This window comes from Sinohyriopsis cumingii, chromosome 6 (assembly GCF_028554795.1).
Source record: "Sinohyriopsis cumingii isolate HCF-2022 chromosome 6, ASM2855479v2, whole genome shotgun sequence".
NCBI classification, from domain to species: Eukaryota; Metazoa; Mollusca; class Bivalvia; order Unionida; family Unionidae; genus Sinohyriopsis; species Sinohyriopsis cumingii.
The window spans coordinates 132,687,917-132,712,168 of NC_142966.1; the positions used below are offsets into that span (position 1 = coordinate 132,687,917).

At 32.8% G+C, this 24,252-nt stretch overlaps 1 protein-coding gene across 1 annotated transcript; it reads left to right on the forward strand.

The window, feature by feature from the left end:
- Window positions 1-1,070: 1,070 nt before the first annotated feature.
- On the forward strand, window positions 1,071-23,982 carry LOC149798007 (uncharacterized). The gene is made up of 5 exons (XM_089960825.1): window positions 1,071-1,099; window positions 2,887-3,201; window positions 5,404-5,650; window positions 8,808-8,912; window positions 13,208-23,982. Exons 3-5 carry the CDS (start codon window positions 5,417-5,419, stop codon window positions 13,661-13,663), a joined length of 795 nt encoding a protein of 264 aa, XP_089816951.1. The 5' UTR covers window positions 1,071-1,099; window positions 2,887-3,201; window positions 5,404-5,416; the 3' UTR covers window positions 13,664-23,982.
- The last annotated feature ends 270 nt before the right edge of the window (window positions 23,983-24,252 follow it).

Below are 24,252 nucleotides of genomic sequence, written 5' to 3' on the forward strand. Positions count from 1 at the left end.
TGAAGAAGTCTACACTATTTAAAAGTGCGTGATGGGAAGTATTTGTTTTTGTAGTGGGTTTGGCGCAATGTTTAAAAAATATGGCAATCAGTATAACTGGTGGAGGAAAAATCTGGGCAAATTCGGGGAAGAACTACCAACCTATGGAAAGTTACTGGCAAGGTTTCTCACATACCCGCATAGGCAGAATCCTTGATTCAAACCCACGAGGACAGAGGTGAGATGTCATTGATCAGTAAAGGTGAGTGCATTAGACCACTCTACTTGGGTGCTTCTGGGAAGCATTTGCATATCAACCAAAATGTATGATGATAAATTATAACATGTCCGGATTGCCTCAGCATGGTGCCCACCACCCCTAATTTCACCTCTAAACATGTTTTGGCCTACATTCCTGAAATTTAATGGCTGATCACAACATGTTTGCACACACACACACATGGAAAAATTTATGTGGGTGCCAATGATTAGCAGTCTTGGTCTGTTTGTAGCAACAATAATGCTGAATAGATCTGAACAAAAAAAGTGGTTATGGAAATGAGAAGGACAGGGTGGAAAGGAGAGTGTAGAAAACTGGGATTAACAACATATTAAGTAGTTCAAGGCAGTAGTAAAGAAGAAGTAGAAGAAAAAAGCAGTAGTAATAGCTATCGATACTATTATTGTTGCTACTGCAGCAGTGTGCAGCTACAGGGGACGCCGCTAGAGGGCACTGGCGATCAAGATTAACGTTTTCTCAGAATGTAAACCTCATTACACCCGGTACCTTCTCCGCTTTAATATATAAAAAGCCGACATTATTACATCCGAATGTATTCATGGTTGAAAGGTCAAATGTCTATATTTAGCGTATATGACACTGGGTCATTTCTACTACTTATTCATCGGAAAAAAAAACGAAAACCGAATTTTTCAAAACGCTGGAAAACTAAATAAACGAACATATACGCTCACCTGCGCATACTTTTTAAATACTTTGGAGTTCTTTTTACGAGAATAATGGTAAAATGTGTGCGAATATTTGCGGAAAACCCACGAATTACGTCTTTTTCAAAGGTCACCCATGCCAGCAAGAACGGTAACTCTTCCCGGCACATGGGTACGTACAAAACGTAAACAATGACAACAATACGACATAATTTGGGTTCAAAAACACACGAAAACTTGATTGTATGAAAAGGCAGACGTTTATAGCAAGGAATCGGATTATACAGACGTACTCTCATTCATTATACCAAACTTATTACTAAATATTTGTACAACTTTTGTTGTGTAATATATTTTCGAGGTTAGATACTCGACGGGACTATCACTCACCGACTCAGTGATACTAATATGTATGTGATTGTGATCACTGAGATATTATCAATGTCAGGTAATCTGTTCTACGTACGATTCTTATCTAGAGACACTGGTATTAAAATTAAAATGTTTATGTTTAGTAGGGACGGAAAAGAGGTAAAAGTTAACTATTTTGAAGAATGAAAACAAATTCATTTAAAATTGTCATGCCATTTTTTGTGAATATCAATATGAATATTGTCATCATAAGCCAAGGAATAGAGAATCAATCTGTAGTATTTCTCCATTTAAACAAATACATAATCATAAATATTTCTTGAGAACCAACTCAGAGCCAGTTTCTTCTCTATCTCTGATGCCACAGTTGTCTTTACTTCATGAACTACGTAATATTGCTCAAAACAATGGTCAGAATTATTATGAAAATATAGCAAAGTTAGGACATACAAAATTTAATGTTGCACCATCCTAAGTTGACACTATAGAAATCCTGACTTACTGTAATGAAAACTTAGTGGAAAACCTTTTGTCATTGGTTTCATTTTATAGATATGAAAACTGACCAAATAAATATATCATGTGATAACTAAATTCTAAAATAGCAATTGTTATTTACTAAATTGTGATTTCAGATAAATGTATTTATGTACAAGAACACTGTAATGAATATGCACTATTGGTTTTAAGAGTAACATACAATTTCAACTTGGTATGACTCATAATTATGCTATTTCTTGCAAAAATGTTAGGAGGCGTGTGATAAAAAGGCACAGAAAGTCTTCAGAAGGACCTGGAACATAGAAAAAGTGAATTTATTCTTGAAGCTGAATGTTCACAACACATTTATATATAACCATATGTAAAATGCAACTTTCAGCATGAAGTAACATGAGGTCAAGAATTTTCAAAAAGTGACCAAAGACCAATATTAAATATGGTGGATGGTACATGTGTTTGAATGCTTCCTGTGAATTTATTTGAAAAGATATCATAAAGATGGGCTCATTTTTGAAATCTGCACACTCAAATTAAGCAGAAAATAGTCCATTTTAAAAGCAACATATAATTTCAACTTGTGCATGATTAAAAAATATAGTATTTCATGCAGAAATGTTGGTGGTGGGTGATAAAAAGGCACAGGGGGGCTCCTGAATTACCTGGAACATATAAAAAGTCAATTTATTCTTAAAGCTGAATGTTCACAAAACATTTCTATATAAAATATATGTAAGAAATGTGCAAATTTCAGCTTGAAATAACATGAGGTCAAGAATTTTCAAAAATTGCCAAAGACCAGTATTAAAAATGGTGGACGGTACATGTGTTTGAATGTTTCCTGTGAATTTATTTGAAAATATATCATAAAGATGGGTTCATTTTTGAAATCTGCACACTCAAATTATGCAGAAAACATTCCATTTTTATATATTCTATAATTATGAAAAAATCATCCCCTGTTGCTACAGTGTGGTAGTATAGTTGCTTGATTGTTTATGCTTTTGTTTGAATAATCGATGTCGTAATTGCTTATGATAATGCTGTATTCTGTGTGGATCTTTTTTAACAGTTTGATAATTGTTGCAGAATGCTAAAAATGGCCAAGATGTCAGTATCCAATTGGCTGAAAATGTGGACCGGAAGACGAAATACTCAGACTTGAAGGAGAAATATGATACACTAGCAGCTCAGCTCAAGATGGTGGAACAGACGACATCTTTGGAGCAGAAGAGTGAACTAGTTCTGCTTCAACAGCGTATTGAATCTGATGAAGAAAGCTTTAAAGCTTTAAAAAAAACTTAAAGAGTATGTGAATGAATTGGAAAAAAAGGAACAAAGACTGCTAACACAACAAAAGGAAATGGAGGAAGTTTGAAAAGCAAAGGATGATGCATTGATAAGGTAAATTACCATTTAATGATGCTGGTATCTAATATTACACAAGACTCATCTTTATCATGGTTAGAATTTGATCTTTTCATTCTTAGATATTTATGCAGATAAAACATTACAATTTGTAAATTACATTTATTTCTTTTTTATGTTAAGTCTAGAAAATTTTAATTGATTAGTTACACTGGCAACATAGACCACTATATATTTTATTCATTTCACAAATGCAAGAATTCATTTATTTCATTAAAACAAAGGGAGAACATATGATGTAGGCTATTCTGTAAACATTATTTATTAGTACAGTACCATGACCACTATCATATGGACAAATCCATACCTAATACAGATCTTTTGTCATCAGCTATTCTATAATTCTAAGTGCTCCAAATAAATTAGCATGTTAGATTTATCTATGACTCTGGCATCCATATCATTTGGGGCAGGGTGATAACTGGAGTCACATTGCCTGTCCCTTCTATAACCCTCTTACTTTGAACTCTTTAGGAGATAGTTTTCTTTATAAACCCAGAGAGCTTATGAAGCACATATCCCTGTTCTCATTCTCTTTGTCACTTCCACATCTCAAAATCTGTGCTGTTAGGATCAGTTTCCAGGAATCCTGGAGCCAATTTTTAGTTGCATATCTGTTTTGTTTCATGCAGGTTAATTGTATGCATTATATTATAGGGATGGGATCTCAGTATTTTCCAAGTTATGAACTTTGGTGCCTTGGTTTGATTTCCAGTGCAAATATCAGTTGCATGTATGTTGTAAGTGTATATAGGTTGTAGAATTCAATAGTTTATATGTTATGTCCCATGGGCTATATTTTCAAGTTGACAAATTGTATTCTTGTTTTGTACTAGATCTTGCCCACACCCTTTGGAAACATGAGCATTTTGCTATCTCATAGATGGAGTGACATTTGGCAGGTCATATTAAGTAGACTGTCTCATAGGTGGAGTGACGTTTGGTGGCTCATATTAAGTAGACTGTCTCATAGGTGGAGTGACGTTTGGTGGCTCATATTAAGTAGACTGTCTCATAGATGGAGTGACATTTGGCAGCTCATATTAAGTAGACTATCTCATAGATGGAGTGACATTTGGTGGCTCATATTAAGTAGACTGTCTCTTAGATGGAGTGACATTTGGTGGCTCACATTAAGTAGACTGTCTTATAGATGGAGTGACATTTGGTGGCTCACATTAAGTAGACTGTCTTATAGATGGAGTGACATTTGGTGGCTCACATTAAGTAGAATTCAAATGTTGTACTTGTGCAGGTCAATATCTTGGTTATATTTTAATTATGTTAAGTCAGTATTACCTTTCACCTTACTCACTGAGTCTTTTTAATGGTTTTATTAAGATGTGCTGTCTACATTTTAAGTTGACATCAAACAAATGAATAATTGACAAAAAAACATAACAAAGTCACAACATTGATTCTAAGCATTTTTGTGGAACCTTGGGTTCTAAATTATGGTCTGGCAAATGCTACATGTGTTTGCAGTGATGAAAATCCCACTTGTATCTATGTATGGAGTTTTAATGATGTCTTGATCAGCCATGCGATCAGAGGAAGCAAGATATCATGTTGTTGGAATATTTGTATCCACTTAATGTGACTGTATTTTGTAATTGCAGTTTTTAAAAAATATGTATGAACATATCACTAACAAAACCCGTTCACATGTATGTATGTCTCTTCTTACTTCCAGCCTGCCTTAATTGGTTACTTACAGACTTTAGAAGTTATTGCCTCCAACATGGTTTTGGTAGATATGAGGTTTAGAATCACATACAGATTGAACCTTGTACATGTTCTTTGCAGATATGGAATTAGGAATTAGGTTTAAGTTGAAAAGGTACTTATTTCGTATCTGAAACAGAGTTCACATTTACATACAGTTACAGCAAAATTGCAAAGCAATTTTAAATAAATATATTCTACTGCCTTGGAAAAATGAATACATCAGTAGAGATAAATTGACAAAAGTAGAGACAAACACCCCAAAAGTATTTGCTCTATACTAGTAAATTTTGTTTACCTGGCAATTATTTTTTCTTTTATTGGTTGAGGTCAATATTAGAGTCCTATAAATGTAGTTATGATAAAAGCTTTAATATACATATAGCTGGCAGCAAAGATAACATTGTATTGAAAAGAGAAGAAAACAGGTGATTTTATTTTCATAAAATGCAGATTAAGTCAGCAGATGGGGCAGCAAATGTCGGAGGGAAACCCCAATATTACACATCTGAATGATCAAAACAGACCTAGTAGGCTTGGAGAAATGTATTCCGAGTTGTATGACAACGAGTGGACAAATGCTTTTGAAGTACTGACAGAAACCTTTCATTTGGATGAGAAACGTGCAATAGAACTATTGCTCAAGGTTCTGTGGGTAAATAAAAATATCAAACACTCAGCATTTTATATTGATAGCTTTAAAAACTAATTGTATATATCGCACAATAATACATTAGCTCTGTATCACAGACCAGGTCCCAGACTTTTTGGATGACTTACACTTATATTAAGGAGAAAAATTTTGGGATTAAAAGGGCAAATGACAAAGTTATTCTGACTGAAAGAAAGAAACCAAACAGTTTCTGCTCCAAATTTCAGTCTTCTGCACAGATGATTTTAAAGATTGGGTGGGCATATAGCGTGCCACTCAGTGGGTTGTATGTCAATTTAGATATCTCTTTAGGTCATATTATTCATGAATTGAGAAGTATTTTTATTTTCAGAAATAAATCCCACTTGTAACTGGTTAATTTGTTTTTTCTTTTATGTTGATAAATTTCTGAAAATGCTACGGGTATTAACAGAATTTATTTGCATTCTTTAGGAATCCATTAAGCATGCAAGTGATGTGTCCCAGTCAACCATGATGACGATCGAGAACCTTCTGGCAGGATCTTCAGAATGAGTTAGCATAAGATCGACTGGATAGGTTTCTTATTGTTAATGTAAAAGTTGTTTTTGTTATTTTATTTTTAACATGAATAATATTCTAGTCACAAGGCTATGCTGATCCATTACAGAAACATGGAATTCAAATTAACATCAGCAGGTTAAATTATGATAAAAACATTGTCAAGGTACCTACGATTCCCTTGTACCTTTTGTCATGGAGTAAAATGTTTTCAAGCAGATTTAAAAAAAAAATAATGTTTAAATCTCATCATACAGAGATGATTTAGCCCCCCCCCCACCACCAATATGTCTTTCCTGTTGCACTGGTTATAAAATTACAGTATGGAGGTTTTCTTTTTCTAACATTATATTTGTATTATAATGATTAGTATATATAATATACTAAGTGCTTCAAGAACTGGGCAGAACTGGCTCAGTTAGATGCACAAATCAATTTCAGTAATTAAGTGGTTTTTTTTTTAAACCATGAGGAAATAAGTGCTTGGGTTGGCAGTTTATTATACAGATGTTCATACTTGCAAGGGTGTTACTTTCATATAGTTGTGAGTTTACTGCTTCCTTAACCCTTTGAATATACTCATTGTTGATCTTTGTTTTAAATCTTATTGTGCGTCATGAATTGCTTGTCCTTCATTCATTCACTGTGTCAATCACTCTGCCACAGAGGCATTTGTATTGCTGATTCTATTGTTTGTCAGTTTGTCAGTTTTATAGTTAGATCCACACCATCGCTGTTAACTTAGCACACACATTTCGTCCTTCATCAATAATGGAAACATGTTGCATACTGCAGTGTTACTGTAAATAATTGTATACAGACACATGCAATACTCACTAATTTTGCAGTCTTTTAATAATAATTGAATTAACTTGAGAAAAAGACCTCATTTGATTAGATATCCCTTGTCTATTATCATGAATTTTTAATTGCATGTTATAAGACACCATGATGTTCTCATTGAATAAGTATTTCTGGCTCAGTCAACTAATACCAGATATCACATGATCTACTATCATAAAGTTGCTTTATAGAGTCATATTATGTGATCAATACATGTATTTTTTTGCATCATCATCAGTTTTGGAAAATATCTTGTCACTTAGCAGCTGGTCCTTCATTTCTCTTGGCTTTCATCACCAAGATGTACTCCTCTGCATTTGCTATCTAGGTGATCATACATCAGCATATGTTCCATTTAGTAGGAACCCTGATAGCTAAGTTTGTAGAGTGTTGGACTTACAATCCAAGTGTCACAGGATTTTACCTTGGTAAAGGCATTTAGCTCCCAGTTCCTAGGCATGATGTAGGTAGCAAAGTGTTAAAAGTGCCATTAAACCAACAGAAACAAAATTCCATTTAGTAACTACCCATGGAATTGCTAGGCACATTTTTGGCGGATAATTCACCAAGTTGGATCTTCTTGTCTGACATCATGATGAATCATATTGTTTTGATTTCAATTTCGCACTCTTTCATTATCATAGTAGTCTAACAGTTATGTCAATAATGTTATCCATGTATATGAGTCTATTTTCTTCTGTGAATATATTACCTGATCACATTATGTTTTGGTAACTTTATTTGCTACTTCTGAATCAAGCCCTCTCAGAAAGACAGAGAATCTTTTTTCTATATATTTTATATAGATTAAGGGAAGCAACTCTTACAGGTTATCTCCCCTCTATCTGCTAGGTGGATTTTTGCTAAAATTGTGATGTTTTCTTGCTGATTAGCACCAGTATGACAATTTGTTCACTCATTTATTGCACACTGGGCTATCCTGAAACAGTGTTTGCATGAAATGAATTTCTAGTGTTTTGTACTATTTGAATCAGGTCTTTATAGACTTTGATGTTTGCAGCCATTTCTTTGATTTCTTGTATTGTTTGTCTGTTACTTGCCCTAATGACTTTTTGTTTACATTTCTTTCTAAGGCTTGATGTTCGGATGGTTACTAGTGCTTTTATTGCAGTGTTAAAGATTGTTCCATCTTGTATCATTATTTGTTTTCAGAAACTCTTGTTTGAGTTGGAACTGCTTGCTTTATTGCAAAGTTTATGGTCCAGTATCCTGGTTAAGGCCACTTGACTCCTATATGTAATTGTCTTAATTTGTTCAGTGCTCCAGTACAAATTAGTGGCAGAACCTTGTCTAACTTTGGTACCTGTCTCCAAATTATTTTGTAATTTATATCTGGTTTGGTCAGGGTGTCTCATTCTATTATTTTTGTTTATGCTGCAACAAATTCTCTTTTGATTCCATCATTTGAAGCTTTAGATTTATGTCTTCTTTCATTTCTCTTGTATGCCAAGTATTTGTCGTAGGTTTGTCTTTTGCATCATTTTATAATACATGTAGTTTGATATTTTGTGACTGTATCGATGCTTGTCTCAACCGTTCCCTTTAGCTCTTATATCTGAAATCTCTTGAGTCGGCTTTCCTGTAACATGTGAGTGTGGTCCTCTTATCTCCTTTCAGAAGCTAATGGCATGATCCCTTAGAAAAAATATCCACTATGATGTGGTTTACTTTTGAAATAGCATTCCTCTGTGTTTGCAGTTCCTTTTTTTAATTTTCCAGTATATATTGTATTATTATTATCAGCCAGTTTGCCAGAGTTATTTATGTTCTACAGAACATTAGTTAAATGTAAATTTGGATTTATTCAAGAGATCATTATCATCAACAGCCCACTCCTGATTGCAAGCAGTTGTTGAGGGAGGCCCAAGAGCATGTTAACATAGTGAAAGCTGATGGTCTTTTCCAGGTACAAATTTTATTTTGATGTTAACAATTATATTAGTGATAAAACAAAAACCAACAATCATCCATGATAAGTACAGAGATCTTCTAATGTGAAATACAATGTGTATTGGAGTACAGGATAGTATTGTTTACACAAAACCTAAATTTCTTACTTTTGCCAACAAATGTTATGTGTGTGTGTGTATATATATATATATATATATATATATATATATATATATATATATATATATATATATAATTTGCCTCAATATTATTGTGTAAATAAAAAATTAATTTTCTCGCCAGCACACATGCATGCAAACACACAGACACACGCACCTTTTTTTTTGCCATCAATTTATTCCTCATTGAAAGTTTTTCTATGCCATAAGTTACCTACCTTTAATTGGCTGATGAATTTTGTCTCAGATTTGGATGACGTCATTTATTACTTTTATCGGTTTTGGGTTGCAAGTGGTCAAGTCTCAAGTTTAATTCCAAAACAATATATTATTAGTTTTAAAAAAACATGCAAAGAGTCCTAATAAATATACTGAAATCGTTGTGTATGTTATAGTATATGCATTTCAGCATGTTTTCACTGTTTATTTTGACAGGCCATTATCAGAAAAGGTGATGTGACACCTAGACATGTAGGTACCATTTATGGTTGCAAATTATGACTGGCTAATTGAAAATTATGTCAATTTAGTGACAGTACATGCAAAGCTGGATAAATGAATGTTTTCTATTACAAAATATTGGAAGATAAAGACAGAAGTTTGAGCAGGTGTTCGAGTGGTCCAAGTAATTTACTGCTACTCAAAAATTACAACAAAAATGTACACAGCCTTTGATTAATCTTGTATTCATTATATCAGGTTTAGGATCAAAGGATATGACAAAGAATTTATTAATGCTCTTGCACATATGTCATAGACATTTAAACTCAAACCTGAAAAAAAATTAAAAAATTTGTTGTTTATTTTGATAAAATTTGGTAACTGGGCATTCTCACAACAATCAGAAATATTTTCAGTACAATTTAACCAATCAATTATAACTAGATAAAAGATGTTTCATTTAGTTGAGTGTCAGTCCATTCGAGTTACTCTTGTTTATTTAAAGTCTGTCATTTATATATAGATATTTGTAGCATTTAGATTTAAGATAAATATGTACTCTGAGCAGTATACTATTTTATTTAACTGTTAACTCTTAAAGTATTTGCTGCAACAAAAGTCACTTCACTGGTAGAGGTCTCATAACACTATCTATTTACAGGTAGGCAACTTTTTACACACTGGTAGAGGTCTCATAACACTATCTATTTACAGGTAGGCAACTTTTTACACATCTGGGTGATTCATCTGATTGAAACACTGCTCATTCATTTCTGTCAGGTCATGAAGTAATCTTGGAACTTAAGTTGGAGTACACATTAATTTGACATGTTTGGTGAACCGCCTCAGCTAGAGTGCGCCATAAATATTACAATTATAAATATTAATAATAATCAACATGATGATGAAAATAGGTATAACTGAGAGTTCTAAACACATAAAGTCAACATTTGTAATATACTAACAATATGGAAACACCTAAAATGCAATCCACTGATGACCATACCTTGTCAGTAGTTGAACCAAGAGTGTACAATATCTATGCATTCTGCAAGAAAGGATGTATGGTGCTCTTATATTAAAGATTGGTATCCCTATATCAAAGAAGGTATAACTAATATGTTTAAGAACATTTCACATTTTGTGGAAATAAATGTAAAATGTCCATTAAAAGAAGTCTTTGTATATTTTTTTGGGAATAAGAAGAGAGAGAAACATTTTACACAGGTCATAGAGACATAAAAACTGACACTTTTAACTGCATAAAAGAGCATGATCACTATATTACATGTAAAGTTGTTAAATGGAAGTATAATTAGACCCGACTCCCTGCGGCCCTCTCTTGAATAAGGTCATGATATTATTTATGATCACTACAATTTAGCAGAGAGCTACAATATTATAATTGCTCCTGTGTCTTATTCTGTCCATCCTCGACAAAGATTAATCCCAAACCATTTAGAAGATTTTTATGAAACTATTGTAAACTAGAGAGTTTTTGTTCAAGAATGGACATAGGCTTGCATGTCTCTTTGGACATAATGATCACCATTGTGTGAAGTATTACACATTGTTTCCAAATACTGTATGAGTGAAATGAAATTACTTATTATCACTTAAGTTTAGCAAACAGCTGGATACTTCATTGGCTCATGCCTCAGTCTGTCCATCTATCCATTCATCCTTGACAAAGATTGTTCCCACACCATTTAGTAGATTTTAATGAATCTTTTGTTAATTTGTTAATTAGATAGCTCATGTAAATGTGTTGATTTGATTAAAACTTTGTAGGCTAGATATGTGGTTGGTGTAGATGTGCAGTAAAGTTGTACTTTTTTCCTCTGGCTCATTTTTGAGGAATGTTGCTTAAAAGATTGTCAGAAAGGGTATTTTTGTGATTAAATTTGTCATCACTTCATCTCCTACACTGCTTGAAAGATTGTATTGATACTTTGGAAGCTGTACATGAGGTTGGTGTTGATGGGCAGTTGGGTTTTACTTTCATTCTGGCCCATTCTTGCAAACATTTGTTAAAACAATTGTCAGAAACAATTGTGTTTTGAAAATACAGCTTGTCTCTGCCACTCCTTCACTGATTGGAGCTTTTTGGAAATGCTATATAGGTTCACATAGATGCATAATAAAAGTTTACTTTTTCTCTCTGTCACAATTGTATGAACATTTATTGAAATATTGTCAAAAAGGGAGGCACTTGGGGGATTCAGTTCATCACCACTTGTACATGTTCTTTGTAATTAGAATTAGGAATTTTAATGAATCTTTGTAGCTAGATGTATTTGGTCAGGGTTTGCACGGTACCTTGAAAAGTACTTGAAGTTCGATCCTTGAAAAGTATTTGAAAATCATTTTTATGTTGAAAAGTACTTGAAAATAAGCCTTGGTCCTTGAAAAATATAAAAATAATCTACAATCAAATGTATTAAAGTTGTGTTTCATACCATTATATCATGTAATTGAAATAAAACTGAATGATGTTGGGTGGTTTACAACATGTGACCAATCAGATATTTATAATTGTGCATGGACCTGAATATAGAGAGCATTCAAAGATTTTCCAACAATCATTCTTCTTCATCAATTTATTTTCTGTGGCAGTTGTACTTTAAATTATGGTGAATCAGCTGTTCAAACTCTAGAAACAAAAGATTATGAAAAATATACACAAAAATGGTTGCAATTTGTTCTTATTGTATGTCCAAGCTTCTGATTTTTGGTTTACAATCTAAAATTCAGAAGTCTGCTGTAAGTCTATTATTTACTTTTTTGGCGTCGCAACTAAACTTTGGGTGTAAATTATGGCTTTATGCCTGTGAACAGAAAAACTGCTTTCTTCACAATGTACTTACATCAGTGTGTAAATGTACCTGTAAAATTTTGATGAGCAATCACATGACAGCAGATAAAAAAAAATATCCTTTTAAATGGCCATTGATAAATATATTTAATGTGCACTGGGCACTTGACAAACTTGGGTAAACTCCTTGAAAAGTCCTTGAATTTTGTCACACCAAAGGTGTATGGACCCTGTTGTTGCATTCAAACCATCCATCTGTGAAAAGTTTGTTATCGTTTCCCATCCCCAACTGCCTGGAAGATGATAATGAAATATTTTGGACTAGATATGTGGTTAATGTAGATATACATGAAAGATTTAGCTTTTTATCCTCCCACACATTTTGGAGGCTATTTCTTGAATAAAATGCTTGAAAGAGGTATTTTAAGAAAGCTTATAGTTGCCTTTCCTCCCACACCACTTTTAGGATACTAGTGAAACTTTGTAGGGTATATTTGTCATTAGTGTCAATGTACAGCAATGTTAATTTTGCCTTTGGTTCCTCTTTTGCGAAATTTCTTAAAAGGTTCAAAAGGGAGAATTTTAGCTTCTTTATTTAGCATTGATGCAGTGCTGTAAAATATTACTAGTGAACATTTGCCATAAACACTTAGATTCAGAAAAATTATTGGTGATGATATGCATGTCTGTGACTATGTTCATGTAGTTGTAAGGATTCCATGTAATTTTGCAATTTCATGCATCAATGCAATCATTTTCGATGCTGATTACAGTGAATAATTTATATACTTGTTTGCTGAATGGCATGCTTACATGATATATGCCATACCACAACTGTTTGAGATTGAGATTTCTTGAAAGAAATATGCATTTCAGGAATTTATACAAGAGAAGCTTACAGGCTTGGTGGGAAGGATTTATCTGGAGAAGGAAAAAGTGGAAATTTATTCAAAGAAATGTTTTCATCTTTGCTGGCTGATGTCCATACAGGAGCCACCTGTTGTTCTTTCTGGAGACCCTGAAAGAGGTGCACATTTTGACTCCAACTTGTACAGACATTGCACAAATTCTGGTGACAATGTTGATTACGTGTTATGGCCAGCATTATTACTTCACAAGGATGGCCCAGTTCTGGCAAAAAGAGTCGTAGAGCCTTCTACAAGTCCTAGAGAAAAATCTGCCGCCATCGTTGGGAGACTCACAGCAAGTGATGACAACCCGTACAGAAATTTCTCATGGCTTCCATATGGAATACTTCAGGAATCCGTATGGAAGAGATATGGACCGAAAAACTTATGGAATCAGACAATTTATTCCATGTCAATTCCATAAGTACTTCACAGCAAGTCAAAATTCCATATGGAATAAAGTTGTAACTTTAATCCATAAGCACTTTTTCCCATATGGAAAGCAGGCTCATGTATTATAGCATCATGGAAAATACTCTCTGAAGAATTAATAACCTAAACTATCTGATTCAAATAGAAATATTGGTGGAAGTTAGAGTACATGTATATGTCAGTATAGCTGATGTGGAAGGAGGAATATATACATGTACTCATATAAATTTGAAGAAACACATGCATGTCAGTTTTCTGTAATTTATTTCCACAGATGTTTAAAAGCAGACAAAGACATGACCAAAAAAGGAGAGAAAATGTAGACATGATCAGAAAATTAATATTTGGTAGTACAAGCATAGATGAATCTTTGGACTTATAAAATTTGGTGCAAGGTGGAATTTGGGCTTGATCTGATGTTTACTCTGAAAAGTAATTTTTGTTGGCTTCCTTTTAAAATATGCTCTACAAAGTTCGTACCCTAGTGAAAATGTGATTGAAATTTCAGCAAAATCACAGTAAACATTTGTTGACATTCACTCAAATGTCCTTTTCCACTAAAATTAAGATAATTTAGGAGATTTTACCGAAATTTCTGAAAATATCAGTGAAATTTTGTGATGTAAATTTCACTGACTCTGCCAACATTTCTGAAAATATCAGTGGGAATTTGTGATTGAAATTTCACTGAGAGTTTGTCAAAAAATTCTGAAAATATAGTGATATTTTGTGATTGTAATATCACTGACATCTCATTAAAAAGTATCAATAATATATAATAAAATTTATTTTTTGTTTCTCAATTTGAATGATTTTCAGCAGCATTTATATCTCCTGTTTCTGATAACTGTAATTGTACTGTTTATTTTGGGTACAATAACTTCTTTCCACATCTTTCCTGGTTATATTTCTTTATCAAATTTTGTTGTTGTTGTTGTTGTATTTTTGTTTAACTTAAACTGGATTTAACTGCCCTCAAACAAATTTTCTTGTTTTCTGTTTTAAATCAGAATTTCGCTTTTCTCCTGACCTGAATCTGATTTTCTTCGATACGGACCCGTTTTTTTAATATTGTTTCCGAAACATTTTTTAAAATAATGCTCTATCTGGTCCCATTCCACAGTAAGCTTTCTAATAAGTATTTGTTCCGTTTATTATTTAAATGATGATAGCTGTAAAGAACTTTCTGATTGGTCAAAATTTTGTACTTACCCAATGAATCGTTGCGTAATGGAAACTGGTGGGAATGCAAAACATGGCGATTCAAATTTTCGAGCAGGATACGAGATTGAATAACCATTTGAAAAATGTGTGGCAATGAGAATAGCTTGAATGCAAAGACGATGGGAACGTAATTGGTCAGTCTGTATGAAAACTGAACGCCAGGACTAGTATTTTGCTTTTGTGCCATAAAGAGCTTCACGGTAGTGGCTAACGTGCTAAATATGACAAGGACTTGAACCAGGATGATTTCGAAGTTATATAACTAAAAACTGATTAACTTCCAAAATGAATTTAAAGAGGCCAACGTATAGATCACTGGTGGGAATTGTTGCCAAATACCCTTGTCTATCAAAGATCGTCATATCTTTGCGGAATTTTCTTGGCCCACACACAGAATCATTCAATATAAAGAGGCATTATTGTGTATGTTATCAAAATATTCTAGGTGTGTTGGAATTCAGTGTAAAATAAGAGTAATTATGATAAATGTTTGTCACGGCTGCTTATAGAACAAGGACTAATTCAAGAGACCTCAACAGCATCATAGTTTGTACATTAATGAAAAATCAAGTCTGCAGTACAAATGACATAAGGCAGACTCCAAGCATTTCTTCTTTTCATATCTCAAATGGATGCTTTTCTATAATTTTGCATTATTTTCACAGTTGAATTTTTCAATGCAGATTAATATTTTAAATATGTTTATGTGTTCAATGATGCCTGTGCATATATTCCAGGCTTGATTCTTTGATTTTTAAAACCACTTATTATTTATTGTCAAGCCAGATTCTTCACATCATGTTGTATTTACTTTATATATTGTACATAACAGATAGAAGGCCTCATTGGTAGATTAGTCCTGTAACTAATTAAGTTACCTTCTCTAAATAAAGTCATTATTATTATATTATTATTATTATTATTATTTTTAACTCCCGTATCTCTTGCCTTGGATGTCGTATAATTACAACATCTGTAAAAAAAAAATTCATGCACACTTAATATTACCTTGGTTAATAAGTCCTGTTTAATTCATATCCATTATTAATTTGAAACCTTCTGAAATGTCTCAAAAACTATTGAAACATAAGTAAAATGCTAAATAATAATCAAAATTTTAGTGAAATCTCAAAACTTTTAGTCAAATTTTTTGTGAAACCTCACAAATATTTCAGTGAAATTTTAGTGAGATCTCACTACAATTTCAATGAAAGTTTTGATCGAAATATTTGTGAAATCTCACCAAACTTTTCAGTGAAATGAAAAAGACTTGAGTGATGCCATCATGGATTAGGTTTTATATGCAAGAAAGAAAATGAGGACAAGAAAAACCTAAATCTTATTTGATAATGTCTGTCAAAATAATCCATTTTAAAATTATTTTGAATATTTATCATTGATTCCCAATAATATCTAAGAATCGTTAGGCAGTTTAATAGAAATCTTAAGCAGACTTTTTATGGTTTAGGCAGAAAGCACTTGAAAAACTCATCTGAAATCTGCTTAAAGTACGCCTGGAAAATTTCGTACGGGATGGACTATTACTAAATTCCATATGAACTATTTACAAATTCCATATGGTATATTTCCCAATTCCATATGGACTATTGCCAGATTCCATATGGATTATTCACAAATTCCATATGGAATTTTTTATATTATTCCATATGGACAACCTACAGATCTCATGGATTAATTTGCATATTCCATGAGATTTTCCATATGGAGTACGTAAGGAATCCATAACATTTACATGGATACACTGAAATCCATAAGACTGGTTCAGCTGTAGAATAAAAATGTCCATATGGATACTTCTGTAAAAGTACATATGGATTCCATATCCAATCCATGTGGAAAATTTTGTACGGGAAATCCATTGATTCAAGGAGTCAAACTCAGTATGATAAGGTACAAGAGTCCACTTCTGGTTCTGACAGGATGGATAAGAAACAGTATATGTATCATGCTCGATGTGATGAGAAACTGGGAGAATCATCTTTTGGTTCTGACAGGATGGACACAAGTCATTATGAACATCTGGCTCGAAGTTATGACAAACTTAGAGAGCCATCTTTTGGTTCTGACAGGATGGACACAAGTCATTATGAACATCTGGCTTGAAATTATGACAAACTTAGAGAGCCATCTTTTGGTTCTGACAGGTTAGACTTGACTCGGTATGAACAACAGGCTAAAAATTATGAGAAACTACGAGAGTCATCTTTTGGTTATAACAGGATGGACACGACTTGGTATGAACATCAAGTTTGAAATAATGAGAAACTATGAAAGTCATCTTTTGGTTCTATTGGGATGGACATGACTTCATATGAATATCAAGCTCGAAATAATGAGAAACTATGCGAGTCATCTTTTGGTTTTGACAGGATTGGTAGGACACCATATGGATATCAAGTTCAAACTGATGCTACATTGTTGTTGAAGTTATGCCATGATCCAATGGTGACTCCAACACATTTGGCTGATGGGAGCAAGTGTAGAGTTCATCTACTAACAACCACATCACTAGGACAAAGGCAGCTATCATAGAGAATGCAGGTGTATCAGCATCACAGTTTTCGAAATATGATTGATATAAAGAGAGGTTCCAGAGATTCTGTGAAAATATCCAGAGCTTCAAAGAGTCAGAACTTCAAGTAATTTATGGAGCAATGTATGATCGTTACAACATGCTTTATATAAGCCAAAAGTGTGACAATTGAAAGTTTGCCAAAATTTGTTTTTCAGTCAAAGTTTCCTAATTAGATCAGATAGATTTAATAAGGTATCACAATGATAGTGTGCATATATGTTTGATCCAGTACATTACCAAGTCATGTTCCTGATATTTTCTCTTGTAATCAATAGCACCTTTTTTGTTGTCCCCTTGTATTGATAAAGTACTTTTCTTGTGTACATAGAAAATAAGCAAAAATAAGTTTTTTAAAGTCACATGAAGTAATTCTTATTCTGTTGAGTTTTTATGTATTAGGTTTATAAATATAATTTATTCCATCTACAGTAATATTACTTAAGTGATTAAAACATTGATTATAAAATCTATTTAAGGTCACACCATGTAATATACTTTTCAGTGATCAACTATTCCTATAATTTTTGGTAGGGAATGTAAAACACCTTATTACACGATTGAATTTCTGTGGCAGAAAGCAACTGCATTAACCTGTTAATGTAGAAAGTTTTAAATTCTTTCTTTCTTAAAATTTGGTTAAGTTAACAAGATTGGAATGATTCAGCACATATTGGAAGAATATTTCATCAAATCAACTGAGGCCTTACAAAGATAATGGTGCTTGGTTTTCAGTTGACATATTATTTTCTATTTATTATTCTACCATAAAGTCCAAACTATATTCTTACAACCAGTTTTTACTTTGCCCATGATGAATGTCACAGCGAATGTGTACCCAATATCCATCTTTTTATCCATCATCTGTCACTCTGTCCAGTGGAGCCTATGGGTTAAATTTTGTTTAGTTTTGATTTTTTTAAAGGGCAGTAATGTAGTTTCATTTATTTTTGTGGGTCTCAGTTTTTGTGGTTTGTAGAAAAAAGACGTTTTCATGGGTACTGAAATTTGTAGTTTTGACTGAGTTTTCGTATTTGTAGTATTTAATTTCATGGACTAACCTCTACAGAGAAAGAATACAAAAGAAAAAATCCATTCTGACAAGAAATGGTCACTCTTCTCAATGTTTAAAACAATACTACCACCTGTATGGGGGCCCCGAGAGGCCGAGTGGTCTAAAGCGCTCTCCGTTACGGATCACTGCCATCTCACCTCTGTCTGCGTAGGTTCAAGTCTCGGATTCAGCCAATGTGGGTATGTGAGAAAGCTTGCCAGTAGCTTCTCGTGGGTTGGTGGTTCTTTCTGGGGTTTTCCCGGGTTCTTCCTCCACCATTAATACTGGCCGCCATGTATAGCCTATCGTGTGCTGAAAAATGGCGTTAAACCCTACAACAACAACAACAACAACCACCTGTATGAGCACTAATTAAACACTTTTTAAGAATAATCATTTACACTCAACATCAGAGCCAGTAACACAACTTTTTATTAAAGTACATGAGTATGATCTCAAAACACTGTCCATACAGTTGCATCATCAGTTCCTTTCTGATGACCATGGTTGTTAACACAGCAACTAAAGAATGGTAAAATTCAGTTTATATCCTTGTCGGTTTGAATAATATGGCCCCATGCTCAATGAATTTAGCAAGCAGTATCAACCTTTGATGTGTTCAGAGCTCATCAAAGGTTGAAGATGCTAACTAAATTGAAAATTAATGGTATCACTCCTTTGTTTGAGCCTGCCTTGTGTATGAACCATCTTAAACTGCCAGACTTTCCTTCAAACCTTCTCAGTGAAACCGATCAATGCTAAATGGATGTTTATGTTTGACATGAAAACTTGTGTAACACTGGACCTGATTTACCATTGCTTTGAGAATACTGGACTTGTTTAATTCATGAATTTCTGGATTACCTGTCTGACAAACATTTTTGTGTACGGACCTAACTGACATGCTGCTTCCATGGTTTTGTCAGAAAATCAGTAGTGTGAGCTTCTGTACCTCCGGTACTCAGCAGTAATTATTGTGTATACCTTGTGTTTCATTAGTAATTGTGCTGCAAGCAATTCGTTCTAATATTTTGATCATGGTCCTTGGGATTAAGCATGTGTGAATAAAATAAAACATGGTTTCACAAGGATTGATTCTCTCAATCATTCATTATGACACAACATATTGATTTCAGGCAGCGAGTGGACATTACAGCTACTCAGTACTGTATATGTATGCATTGAAACAATATAAACTGCTTTATAATTCCTGTTTAATAGGTGAAAATAAAATACGTATAAGATAATATTGCCAGATTAAAGAAATGATGTTCAGTTTTGAAACAGCTTTGTTGATATCTAGGAATGAAACACAGAAAGAAAATGAAGGGAGGGGAATTTTCATTATCACATGTGGCTAATTTTTATTGGGTCTTTAAATTTTGTGGTTCTGGGCAACAGTGAAATCCACCAAAATCAGGACCCAACAAAAAGTAGGGATACAGTATCTTGTGTTTATTTAATAGTAACATTTCTAGACATCATTGCTAAAGAGGCAAAAGGTAGAGAAGCTACTGGTTAAATAAAATATATAGGGCTAGTGGTGGGGTGAAATAAAATATTTTTATGTCCTTGGATACACATTGGAGAATAGGCTTTATACCAGATTCACCTTTGTACTCGGAAAATAATTGGCAGATCAGATCAAAAGTTGAAGGTCAAGAGGATGTTGATTTAGGTCTTGGTTTGAAGGGATGATGGGTGGCTAAAATTCTCTTGCAGTCCATAGTTAAAAGGTGCTTTAAAAGGATAAAATTTCTCAAGTTTGTTTGAAAGTGGCCAATCCATATTTATTACACGAGCCATTTAACTCTAAAGCATGAATTATAGTTAACAGTTCTGTTACAGTAATATCTTAGAAGGCATCCATATTGTATTTGAAAATAAACTTTGTGGTAGACAAAAGTCTTTTTCAGGGAACTGTACCTCAGGTGTTTTATATTTTGCTTCATTGCCAAGTTATTAAAGAAAATACACAAAAGCCTCAAAAATGCAATATTTTCCTCTTACTGGTGGCTCTAGAAAACAAATCTGAAAGGTTTGGTACCTTTAATTGAAAATCCATGACACAGATCCTTTTGATCAAAATCTATTTTCAAATAACAGAATGGTACACATTCAAATTTACAAATGTCTTGAGTCTTCATGTGAAGAAGGAGACAAAAAACTCATCCAAGTCAGTCAGCCTAGATTACTGAAAAGATATGACATTTAATTGGTTAAAACTTGTGACCTTATGATCTGATGCAATACCAGCTACCCCATACTGCAGTGGTTTATCAAAATTTTCATACACAAGTCAAGAAATAGTTAATTTTAAATAATGTAGGGGTAAATTACTGCCCTGGCCAGCTGTTATTAGAAGTACAACATTAGTCGTACCAGGGCAACAAAGGCATTCGCTACCATTTGCAGAGTAAGAGGGCCTGCAGTAAGAAAAAATGAACCAGTGAGGATGCAGTGCAGGTTTACCTGAAAAAATGAATTCTTTCTTGAGACAATTAAATAATATTAAACATAATTCATGAATAATAATAACAATGACATCATCATCATTGTGTTTTATTGTTTTTTTATCTTGGCACTAGCTTTATATTAAATAAAGTATTTGATTTATTTGATGAGAAACTGCTATGTGTAGTTTCTTAAATGTAATAATTATTACATGACATTAGATTATCTGTCAATATTGATGTTATCATCAACTTTGTTGTCTGTTGGAATAGCTGCTTGAAAAATCAATTGAAATGGTTTTTTGTAGACTAATTCTCTTGAAATCATTTATACTTCAAGTGTATGCCTATGTGTTACTTCTTTGTATTTCGATATCTTTTTCAATTAAGTCATTTTTTCATTAGCTTCAAAATGACTTGTATACAATAAAAGAGTCAAATATGAAAGTATCTATGTTTTATTTCATTTTTATATTTTTTTATTTTTGCCGTTTGTGTGTTTGAATTTTCAGATGTTTTTTTTTATTTTCATTTTTTATTTATTTATTTTTGCCATTTGTTTATTTGAATGTATCTATTTTTTATTTCATTTTTATATTTATTTTTGACATTTTTCCACACCAACTCCTAAGCTTAATTCAAATTTTTTAATGCAAAAAGGTTTTATATGATAATTTTTGTTTTAAAATTATTAGGATATCATTTAGTATCAAAATCTTTGATGATAAATAGGTAATTCAGAAGGCAGGTACTTATAATAGATGGCTGGACTGGAGACAAATCAAAAAGATTCATTTATTGTTTAAACAATAAAATATTGGACCCTAATGGACACTATAAAAAGGAAGCCAGGGACACTAAACATTGATAGCCATGATGGCAGTTTCTTGAATTTTTCACATTAAATTTGTTAACAAATTGGTCATAGTAGTCATATTTTAGCACACTTTCACCATGTAGGACTGGATAAGGTGACATTGAAAAGCAAAGTTAAAACATATCAGGATCTGCTTATACAGAAAAGGATCTATACAATATTTTAAATTCTATACGTGTTACAGTTTTCTGAGTAAGCATTTGAGGTGCATGGTATTACCTGTATTCTGATCACCATGGTAATTTTTCCTGTAGTACATACCACAGTACTTTTTCACTATACTGGTATGTTGTTAGTTTCCTTCAGTAAGGAATGTATGGAAATGCCAGAGTAATCTTATTATCAATTTAATTATATTAACTTCATTTTTCCATTTTTCATGACAAATTAATTTTCAAAAAATATTATTTGTCTTTTTACAAAACAGTTGTATTTGTCACAAGTTAACAATTTTACAAATATTCCGTAAAATTCTGGATTTAGAAAAAAAAATCATTTTATAGTTATTTACTAGCTGATGTTAATGTGCTAAATATAGGTATTACATTGTAATACTGCGAATCATCTTAAGATGTACAGGAGAGCATTTGTTTATTGTTTGAATTATACACAGATCAAAAGGTCCACTGAATATTTTCTCATGTACTGAGTAAGTGTGTTTATGTTTACTGGATGGTTATTCACTAGTTTTGATAAATATCATGTGAGGTTATTGGCATCCCACTCAAAGATTCCCAGGTGTCTGTTATATCAATAGTGTGGCTTGTAAATTTTAAGGTTAGTGTCAACATTCCTATATTTACTAATAACCTCTCTAATATTAACACCATACCTTTCACATGATGTCAGCTATAGTGAAATCTTAATCATCTCCCTTTCGTTTCTGCTTTTAAATAGAAAAAATCAAAACTTCTTGAAAATATTTTGCCATCTCTGAATGTTTTTGAAAAAAATCCTTGGCCACTAATTCTTAGCAATTTTTGAACGTTCCTAGACCAGTAACACTCAAGACCACTGGCATTTGAAAGTTTTCAAAAAATTACATGTCACTGTACTTTCTCTCTCTCTGTTTGTTAAAAATCCTTGGCCACTAACCCACATTTGATGAAAACAAAATCTAGGTCGGTAACACTCAAACAAACTTAAAACTTGAGAAGAATCATAGGGACAATTTGATTTCAACAAATCCAAGGTCACTAATGTTTAAAAATTTTTAAAGTATCCTATGCCACTATCAGAATTTGACGAAAACTCGTGTACCATTAATCCTCAAATTTTAAGAAAGACAATCATAGTCTGTAGGAATCCATGAGAACCTGGATAACGTGATCCCATAACATGATTGTGTGATATTAGATGATGTAGAAAGGAATGGAACCAAAGTTATTATTTTGTGGTAGAGACTGAGGAATACCAGTATGAGTGCAGAAGCATAAAATTCTGTCATTAAAGATCATTTTGAAATTGTGAAATTCTTAGTAGTCTTCTACTCGAAATGCAGTCTATTGAAAATATTAAAAAAGATGTAAACCTTTAAGAAGACTGGAATGTCAGTTTAAGGAGAAACTTGCTAGGTTTGGACATGAATTAATGTTCATTTGCTCACTAACTCCCTATGGTGCTATAGTAAAGTATTTTTGTTACCCTCTAAATAATGTTTATTGCTATATTGCAAAATAAAAAGGTAAGATCTAATTAAATTTATCTACTGATTATTTGTAGTTTGGATTAACAAATTATATCTGTGCTTGATTAATTCTATATTCTTAGCAACATGTTTCTTGAAACCATTTTATTTTTGTCACCTACCACATATGGTATTTTTATTGTGGTAATTTATGTTGTAAAACATTAATATGTTTGAAAATATTATTGCAAAAGCTATGTTTCTGCATGAACATGAGTGTTAAACCACCATAAATTGGCTTTATCCTTTTTTCACTCCTTGGTGATGCTTTTTGCTTCGCTGTTTCTTCGTTTGAAAACTGAAATTGCACTTCACTTATTAGCTGAAACACAGATTTAATCCAGTACCATTATGTTTTGCTGAATGATTATGAATACTACACAGCTTATGCCATTCGAATAAAGCAGTCGGACTTGTACACAATTTTGTTATCTTTTTACTAATTTCTTATCATTGTCCTGCCCTTTTTTAATGTTTACATTGGAAAAGAGGTAAACAACCATCATGTTCATTTGTCATATAAACAAATCTGATGGAACTAATGATAAAACAACTGCTGGTGATTTAATTCCTGTTCTTTATAGTCTAAAACAATCACAAACATGCTATTTGGGAGTTACAATGAATAATAATTAATCAAAATATAAACAAGACCCATTCCATTGATCAAAATATAAACAAGACCCATTCCAT